Genomic DNA, 9504 nt, shown 5'->3' with positions numbered 1-9504 from the left:
CAGTGGGGGAGAGGTCCTTCATGTTATTTAATGTTGTGCTCTGCTCTGAAAGTTTAAAAGAGGGCACAGGCTGGCAAATGGCAGTGCAGATGTAAAATTCAGCATTGCACATTGATTGGCATCATGATCTGCCAGCTCTGCAACCTGCTGAATGGTAGCACGCACTTCTGGTAAATTTCACATCCTTAAGGGAAGTCATGGCACCTAAAAAAGTGGGCACTACTGAGCTCACATTCACCACTACATCTTCTTATGGGAGACAAGTTGGAAGTACTCGCAAATGTTCAAACTGTAAGAGTATAAGTCAATAAAGTAACTTTGAACTTTACCAAAGTCAGTTTATAAGCTTTTATTTTAAAACATGAGTATTAGTTTTCTTCATTTTCATGCAGTTTTAGACAAAATATATGTTTAAACATAGTCTGGTTACATACTTTATAAACTAACCATTAAGTAATCAACACAAGATATCAATGAAGTGAAACTTTATCATTCTGCAGTAATACATAAAAAAAGAGAACAATGTTGTAGCATTATATACAAACATACACATTTCAGGAAGATCCTTTCTCTCACATTACTAGTAGCACTCATTAACATATAGTCTTTTCAACCAGAAGGTTATTTCATACTAATGCACAAATTAGTTTGAACCCATTTTTGTAATAAATTCACAGAACGGGTGCTTGATCTGGACTGTAGAGGTAATGGTATTGTATCATTTCTAATCATTACTGAACTACTCGCTGTTTGATTGGAGAGCTTCTGTAAATAACAAATGTAAAATTAATGAATATTTATGAAACTCATCTCATTGAGCATGATTATGTAAATATTATCATCATAAAGTGTTTAAAATTACACTTTATAATTTTACATATTGAAAGGGCCAACTCGGGCAATAACAAAAAGAACCAAATATCTTGTAACAGGAAAAAAAATCTGCATTTACATAGTGTCTTTCATAACCTCAGTGCTTTACAGCTAATTAATTACTTTCCAAAGTAATTACTTTCCATTTGGTCATAAATGTTTGAACCAAGTAAGAGACTTAATGCACAGTCCCACAATTCACATCTATACAACTGGCTTCTATATTTAGAACAATATGAATGGCTAACATCAGAGAATTACAATTACTGAATAATAAGCCACTATTTCACCTTGTTGCAAAGTTTAATCTGGAGCTTGTTTCAATTAAACTACCCAAACATTAAGTTCACTATATTTAGTTTCAAAATGTTGGCTGATGCAATGGGAGCTAAAAGAATGTTTTTAGTAAGGTAAGAGTTCAATGAAGATGTTAGAATTCCAATTTTATTTCTGTCTGATGGAGAGATTAAATTTGACCCTGTCATTGAACAGTGCTCTTTTAAGCTTAACACTATACTGTTTTAGTAGTTATTTGAGATGCGAGATGAACAAATACTATCCTGAATGTTGAGCAGCAACGAAGTAAGGGTGCTCATTGTTGATCTTGAAGAAAACTGCCCATAAAGATCTAATGATCTCAGAGGTGGGAATTTCCATGTACCCCACAACAGTTTAAATCTCATACAAAGTCAAGGGGATCCCCTGGCATCCAATTGTCATGAAGACATTAAGCATGTAGGCAATCAAATAATTTTGTAGTATTCACAAACAGCAAATCAGAAGTTAAAAGCACTTAAAATTAACTTTTAATTTCTTCTTTTAATGTCTGTGAAATGATCAAGTGACTATGTTAAGATAGAAATAAAAATAAGGATAATCAAACTTTCATTTTCTTGATGCTTATAAAAAATGTGGAGTTTTTAACCATTTTGGAACAAAATTTGACATTCCGCAAATATAGAATTAACTTTTCAGAGCCAGTGAGAGTGTTTAAAAATAATTACAAATTATTACACTGCTAAAAACTCAGTTGCACTTCATTCAACACGATAAAACTTTCCTGGATCTTGTTTTTGGCAAGCCTGGCATGGTTAGAGCAGACATTCTTGTTAATTCATGTTTTTTGGAGCCTTTGGCTCATCCTACAGAGTACAGTCTCATGGACAGAATATCTAGTTTCTGGCCTGTTCTTCAGATGTCAAAACTTGCAAAGTTGTTGTCAGTGAAAGTGGAGTGATGATGGTGAACACTCACAGATTCGCCATTGTTACCACAGCCAAATCCAAGTAGCAATTTTGTTTTGATCAGAGAAGTTTTTTGCAAAACATATCACCCAGGTGGGAAACAAGAATGAACTTAAAGATTATCCAGCAACATTATGCTGAAAAAAACAATACAACAAGCTAAGAATGGCAACTGTTTATTTTAATCCTATTTACTTTTTTGCCAAAGTCTATGCAATGCAGAGTTGCTTGAGGATTAAGGTGATTATGAATCAATTACACTGAACAGTAATGGAAATTTGGCAACAAATAGGCTCTGAAACTACTTGACAGACAAAACATGTAATGTGAAATATAACTGGAAAAGAAAGTTCTTAATTAAATCTGTTCTCCAATCATACCCTTTCTCACATAAATGTACAACAGAAAAAATGACATAGAGCAATGGGTTCCAATGAAGTCACAAAGTTGGAAGATACTGTCATATAATAAGGCCAAATTGCAGTCTATAATACATGTCTAAAATTAAAAAAGACAAAAAAATGTGATCAGTTTAGACTAATAATTTTTTGTAGGAACTGTCATTGAAACTGGAGGTCCCTGTTTTACAGTTCTTAGACTCTGTTTCACTATTCTCAGATTCAGTAACATATCTAGGGCACAAAAGATTCTGAAAATGCATTTGGAACAAGGATGAGCCATAATAATAAATCAAAGGATCAAGGCAGCAGCTAACACTACCGATGCACACACACAGCATGTAAGCAAAATAGAGATGGTCACTTGGTGCGTAATAAAAATTAAGATAGTGTATGAGCAAAATAATGTTAGATGGTGCAAAGCAGACAATAAAGACAGAAAGCACAATCACAGCCATACAGATAGCACGTGTTTTCTTGCACTTGTTTGTCACATTTGCTGATTGAAGGGTTGAGATAATACATCCATAGCAGAATGAAGTCACAAGCAGGGGAATTACGAAGAGCAGAAAACACAAAATGGGAAAATAGTAGATGGAGTAACTTTGTAGTGTGGAGAGGGGTAGCACATCATGGCAGGTTGTAATGCCCAGCTCGGTGACATACACTGTTTGCTCAGTGAGGAAAAGTGGTATAGTACCACCAATAGCCACAAGCCACACGACAAGGCAAATTACAACTGTACGCCCCCAGGTCCTCCAGGTAGCAGATCGTATTGGATAGACCACAGCCAGAAATCGGTCAATACTGATGCACATCATCAGCAGCACTGAACAGTACATATAAGCATAAAAACTACCTGTAACCAATCGGCAGAGGAAAGAGCCAAATCCCCAGTCATTGCCAGAAAAATGGTAAGCGATCTTTAGGGGCAGCATCAGCAGAAATAACAAATCTGCTGATGCCAAATTCATCATGTAAATTATAGCTGGCTTTTCAAATTTCATTCTAAAGTGAATCATTAAGATTGCCACACAGTTGAGAAGCAATCCCAATGCAAAAACAAGGGTGTAAACTGAAGGAATAAATGCAGTCATCCATTGACTGGTTAAGTATTGTTCTGCTGTATTTGAGATGGCTACACGTTCCATGTAGTGTTCTTCATGGATTTTGTCAGGGATGATGGGTTTATCTTCACGTGATCCAAATCCAGATCCATCAATGAATCCACTTCCATCATACAGGCCTGAACCTTCACCTTCAATTTTTCTATCAAGATCAAAAACTTCCAAAGATTCATGACTCCGAACAGCTGCAAAGGTTCTGGGACGCATTCCATTCTGTGATGAGTTGCCTGAAAAATAGCAATCAAAGGATGAAATAAATGCTTTCACATATTTCTCTACAGTGAAAACATTCAATTCCATTTACATTAGATTCTGTGCAGTATTATTTTTGGAAGTGATTGCAAATGTCATATTATAGGGTAATTTCTTTTCTAGAGCAAGGGAGTAGCCAGACACAGGGTAGACCATCAGATATAGTGTTATATTGGGCCACTATACACTTGACATACTTGCACCCTACAATTACCAAAACAGCAATGGGATGAAGACATTTTGGAGCATAGAGGATTGTTAGGACATGGAAGACCCCACCTATAACAATGGTAGCTAGCAGAATCTGCAATCATTTCTAAAAGAGAATGAATTGGCATTTTTATTCTGTCAATGGTATGGGGAACAAAGAAAAATATATTCAGAGATAGTAGGAACTGCAGATGCTGGAGAATCTGAAAAATATATACTGTCTACAGAGAGCCTGCAAAGAGGCGATAGGCCCCAACATGATGTAAAATTGTAAGATGTTATGGTTTCAGAGCAAGTTGAAGTAAAGTCTGAAGTGTAATATTAAATATGAATTCACTAATTGCAATTAATAAAGTATTTTGACTTTTTAATTCTTGTCCGGTACCCTCCAGATCATTCATTCTTAATAATGTTTTTGTAATGCAAGATCACCATTATTCATCCTTCTCCTTTTTCCTTTATATAAAATCTAACTATTCCTGCTTGAGATTGTTTTCTTCTTTGGAAGCAACTGCTTTGTTCCAGATTTCTTTTGGCTTCTTTTTGCAGCAAAGAACAATTAATTTTGATTAAAAATTCTCATCTTCCCTTGGAATTTCCAGTGCATTGTTGGGTGAGATGCCAAATACTAACTAACCGAGGAAATTGTCATCCAACCAACATTACTTTTAGCTGAAACACTCATTTTAAAAAATGATTGCAAAGTATATTATCTGTAACTTATTTAGTTAATAAGGAAATTCAGTACACTGGTATGGTAGTCACAGGGGCCAGATTCTATGCACTCTGTGTACATTGAACACTACTGGCTCTTAATATTGTACAGTTTTCAAGTGTGTCAAGGACTTAGAAGTGGCAAAAGACTTTCTATGGATTAACCACTTCACATAAATTGCTACTCTTCCCCACCTTTTATGAGAAAGGAGAGAACTCTGAATTTCAGACAGGAGATTCCAATCAGGGTGCCTTCAAAAACTTGGAGCTGTACATCCATCTGATAGTTCTGTGCTAGTGCCAAACTGTTTGAGGAAGATGATCTCTGGCCTCTTTTCACAGCAGTCAGGTGCTGGATTCTAAAATTTAAAAGCCCAGAACCACAGACAGCTACTTTGATGGGTACTGCCAATCAGTAAGTACATTAGATAAATGTGAGGTTAGGATGCCAGGAAGGGAGGGTGCCAGATGGTTAGGGAGTTAAAATACTAAGTATGGTGCCAGGTGAGAAAGGGTGGCAAGTGTTTAGGGTGCAAGTTGGCAAGGGGGCTAAGCAGGTGATGCCATGTTTGGGGCGTTTTGAGGTGTGTGAGAGATATTAGAACCAGTGGCAGCAGGGAAGGCAGTTTCAGGGTCTTGGGTGGAGAGTTGGTACTTAGGTCTGGTGGCAGTGGAATGGGGGGGGGAGGGGTCGGTCTGCAGGTAGGTTGGAGATAGATTGAGCCTGGGTGGGAGAAGTGGGCCATGACATCTGTTGTGGAGGGGGAGGAATGGGCGAATGGGGGAGTGAGCCCACTTCTTTGCTCCTCTTAAGCGATTCTGCCTTCCCCCTAATCTTTGTCTGTTTGTTTTAATCGTTGAGTTTGCACATGCTGGACCTTAAGCCATAACAAATTAGTCATGAGACTTTGTTGTTGTTTTCTCAAGAAATCTCACTGGTTACTGTAATTCCTGTGACTGTGTAGCAACAATTCCTTGGCCATATCTTGTGTTCTAACCATGAAATATAGAGTTGCTGAAATAAGGGCTTTGTGGAAATGTCTCTCTCAAAATGTTTGTAAAATCCTTGAAAGAATTATAATTGTTTTGTATGATAATGCATTAGTCATAATTATAGTATCCTTCGTTGATAATGCCAGGTTCTTCAAACAGGAATTGAGCGCAAAGGTAAATATAAGTGGAATCCAAACAGTCACAGGACACGCTGAATCCCACCAATGTTGAATTACTTCTGGAGGAAAAAAAAGTTTGACGCTTCATAACAGGCCAGTGAATTTGTTTCTCTAGCACTGAAGAGCCTTTTATGTCGAAATACTTTTGTGTTCATGGCGTGGGGAGGGGTTGATGGGCAGGGGATGTCTATAGCTTACGGACTAGTTTACTCATAATCCAGAAGGGCCGGAACTGCTAAGTCTTTAAAAGGGGAGCACAGCTCTTTCAAGGACAGATTTTCGTAAATGTAATATCTTGCGTTCATGCAATCTCCTATCGCCCAGAGCGCTTCACGGTCAGTCTCTCGTCTGCAGCGCAGTGAATCAAACACACAAGCAAAACAACCGCCTATTTACAAAACAACCGCTTTTTAAAAGAAAACAGCTGCCTATTTACAGAGACACTTGCAGACCAGTAACCCTGTAACAGCAATCCGTTTTGGAGACAGAAGTGCTAAAACTATATGAAATAGCACAGTGCAATTTGCCGCCAACACAGAAGTGCGGATCTATAACCAGCAAGCAGGAGAAACCCTGCACATGGATCCCCCTACCCAGCTGCCGTGCACACACAGACACAGAGAGCTTATTTTGGCCCCAGTCTGTCTTGGTCTCTCACTCTGAGCTGAGATGTGAAGATACATCAGGGAACCCGTGCGCTGCACAGATAGTAACCACACTCCCGCCTTCCCATCCCGAAGTTTAAGAGCGTCCGGGTGTAGACTAAATAAACACGGGGGGCAGAGGCTGAGGGGAGCGGGGGAGGAGGAAGCAGATAATGGGCCAGTCCACGGCCGCTCGCTGTTTCCCTAATAAGAGCTGCGCAGATTTCAGAAACTGAATACGACCACAGACTAATAACAAACATCCTCAATCCCATCATTTTTCTTTACACCGACACCACGGAATAAAGAAAAAGATCTAGGCAGAATACTGCGGATGCTGAAGGTCTGAAATTTAACAAAAAAACATGCTGGCAACGTCTGTGATGGCAACAACACAGAAAAGAAATGAAGAAGGATCACATTGGATTCAAAACTGTTTTCAATGCGGCCAGACCCGATGAATTTCTCCAGTATTTTCTGGTTTTTAGTTCAGAACACACAGGAATTCGTTCATTTATGAATTCACTCCACATCTAGAGACCAATACCACGCTATTATCCACAAACTTATAGCGGTTTATAAAATCAGGAGAGGCATAAGTAAGGTGAATAACCAATGTCTTTTCCCTAGAATGGGGGAGTCGAAAACTAGAGGGCATAGGTTCAAGGTGAGAGGTGGCAAAAATTCAAAAGAGACATGAAGGGCAACCTTTTCACACCGAAGGTGATTCGTTGTGGAAGGAGGAAGAGGTAGAGGCGAGTACAATTACAACATTTAAAAGACATTTGGACAGGTACATGGATCGGAAAGGTTTAGAGGCATCTGGACCAAACGTAGGCAAATGGGACTTGGTTCGGGAAACTTGGTCAGCATAGACGAGTTGGGCCGAAGGGTCTGTTTCAATGCTGCATGACTCTATGACTATTCCATTCCAATTGATCCTATTGAACCAATTTATCTTTGTTTTAAACACTTCTACATTTTAATGTAGAGATAACAAGGTGTAGAGCTGGATGAACACAGCAGGCCAAGCAGCATCAGAGGAGCAGGAATCGGGTCTGGACTCTTCTTCAGAAAAAAAATTAATGTGCATGCATTTAAAATAAAAAGATTTCTTACCAATGTTGAGAGCTGAGATACTGGGGAGCAAGGCGACCCACAACACAAGCTGAGATGTCCAGCCCATCCCGAGTGGAAGTTGCTTCAGTTCTCTGAACAATCCGGACCCCGGGTTTAGATGAGAACTGTTAGTGTTCCCTCTGAGCGAGAATCTCCAGACCAACTGGTTGAAATGATGAGGCGAGAGTCTTTTACCAGTCGGGGTGACTCCTTACTTTGTATCTTTTTGCTTTCAGTCCGGACTGTTGCGGAGTTCTGGCTGATGTTAGCTCTGTCAGTCTACGTGTGTGTGCGTGCGAGTGAGTGAAACGAGGTCCCTCTCACACCATTCCTCTATCGCCACCGCCTCCTCCTACCGCCGCCACTCTTTGATTTCATAACTCCGCTATTTCCGGCAGATTGAAAGGAATCACACCGCCCCAGATTATTCCTCCTCCTCCTCTCTAGCAGAACTAATAACCGTTTCCAGTAAAAGCAATATAACCGAGTTTGCAACCGAAACTAAATTATGTGTGTGTGTGTATTTTAAAAGGTCCTGCAACTTCCAAACGGTAAAATGCCCAGAGTGGAGCTGGTTTAAATTAACCAGACAGCGCTAGTGTAGAGAACTTAGCTATATCTTTTAAGGAATTCAGTTCTATTTCCATGAAACATTTTATTAGAGACTGATTCGTCAGCATTTAAGTGTCCTCCCCTCCACCCGGAGTCTTTCCAGATCCCAGTATAGCCAGCCTCACCCCTTTCAGGGGGCAGAGTTGTCAGTTTGTAAAGATCCAGACAAGAATCAGGCACAACCTTTTATCCGGTTGAATATTTATCCCGCCTCAGGCTTTTTCTCCGAACGGAGCAACATAGAGCTGGGAATTCCCGAAATCCAAGTACACCTGCATCACCCTGGAGGGACGGGATGCTACCAGCCAGGCAGATTGGTGATAGAAAGCATATCGAAACGACAGTGGCGGGCGACAAGTGGGGCGTGAGTGTGCCTTCATTGAAATCTCCAGACCGTGTACAGGGTGAGGCCGGGCAGAGCAGAGTCTAAAATCAAAGAACTGCTGGTACCAAAGGTCTGAAACAAAAAAAAACCCAGAAATTGTTGGAGAAACTCAGCGGGTCTGGCAGCAACTGGACTCGAAGCGTTACCTTGTTCGTCTGTTCACAGATACTGCCAGACTTGCTGAGTTTCTCCAGTAACCTCTGTTTCTGTTTCACAGCAGGTAATTGCCTGCTTCTACCGACCAGATTCTGCTTAGTTTCTCCAGCATTTCCTGTATTATGTCTTTAAATATACTGCTCTCTGCCATCTTTCTAACCACATTACTCATTCATTACCCAGGAAACATTGATTCCCTTAACCAATTTCACCATATCTGTACATAATAAACATCTAAGTTCCTGCTTATGTGGAAGAAAAACAAAAACTGAAATCGCTGGGAAAAAAAAACTCAGCAGGCTTGGCAGCGTCTGGAGAGAAATCGGAGTTAATGTTTCAGATCCAGTGACCCTCAGAACTGGTTTACGGGACTTTGCTGTGTACGTATTGGCTGCCATGCCAAACATTCACTTTCAGTGATGGAAACAATTTGCAAATGTAACCTTTGGTGCTACCAGAGATACAGTTAATAAGAATTCTGGCAGGTGAAAGCATCTGATCAGTTTTAGCCATCTCAATTACATCAGATAGAGCAGGTTAGGACAACAACCATCCCCACCCCACACGAAATTCCAGCAAAACTGGGTCTTACTGACAT

At 39.9% G+C, this 9504-nt stretch overlaps 1 protein-coding gene across 2 annotated transcripts; it reads right to left on the bottom strand.

Moving 5' to 3' along the window:
• Positions 1–334: 334 nt before the first annotated feature.
• On the bottom strand, positions 335–8207 carry LOC109917594 (proteinase-activated receptor 1-like). 2 transcript variants are annotated; one of them, XM_048595286.1, is made up of 3 exons: positions 7754–8206; positions 3375–3869; positions 335–765 (listed from the first exon to the last, which is right to left on the bottom strand). In XM_048595286.1, the coding sequence occupies exons 1-3, from the start codon at positions 7818–7820 to the stop codon at positions 740–742; spliced, it is 588 nt and encodes a 195-aa protein (XP_048451243.1). In that variant the 5' UTR covers positions 7821–8206; the 3' UTR covers positions 335–739. The 2 variants fall into 2 exon arrangements, with proteins under 2 accessions (XP_048451243.1, XP_020373021.1); XM_020517432.2 differs by having other exon boundaries at positions 335–3869; positions 7754–8207.
• Between the last annotated feature and the right edge of the window lie 1297 nt (positions 8208–9504).

This window comes from Rhincodon typus, chromosome 3 (assembly GCF_021869965.1).
Source record: "Rhincodon typus isolate 14 chromosome 3, sRhiTyp1.1, whole genome shotgun sequence".
Taxonomy (NCBI): Eukaryota; Metazoa; Chordata; class Chondrichthyes; order Orectolobiformes; family Rhincodontidae; genus Rhincodon; species Rhincodon typus.
Note: the sequence above shows the minus strand (reverse complement) of the source record. Positions and strands in the feature narration are given on the sequence as shown.

Excerpts from the sequence above, each read along its gene's own strand:
- LOC109917594 (XM_020517432.2), bottom strand. The coding sequence starts at position 7,820 with ATGGGCTGGACATCTCAGCTTGTGTTGTGGGTCGCCTTGCTCCCCAGT. Across the intron at positions 3,870-7,753 it reads TATCTCAGCTCTCAACATTG|GCAACTCATCACAGAATGGA; the intron begins GTAAGAAATCTT and ends GCTATTTTTCAG.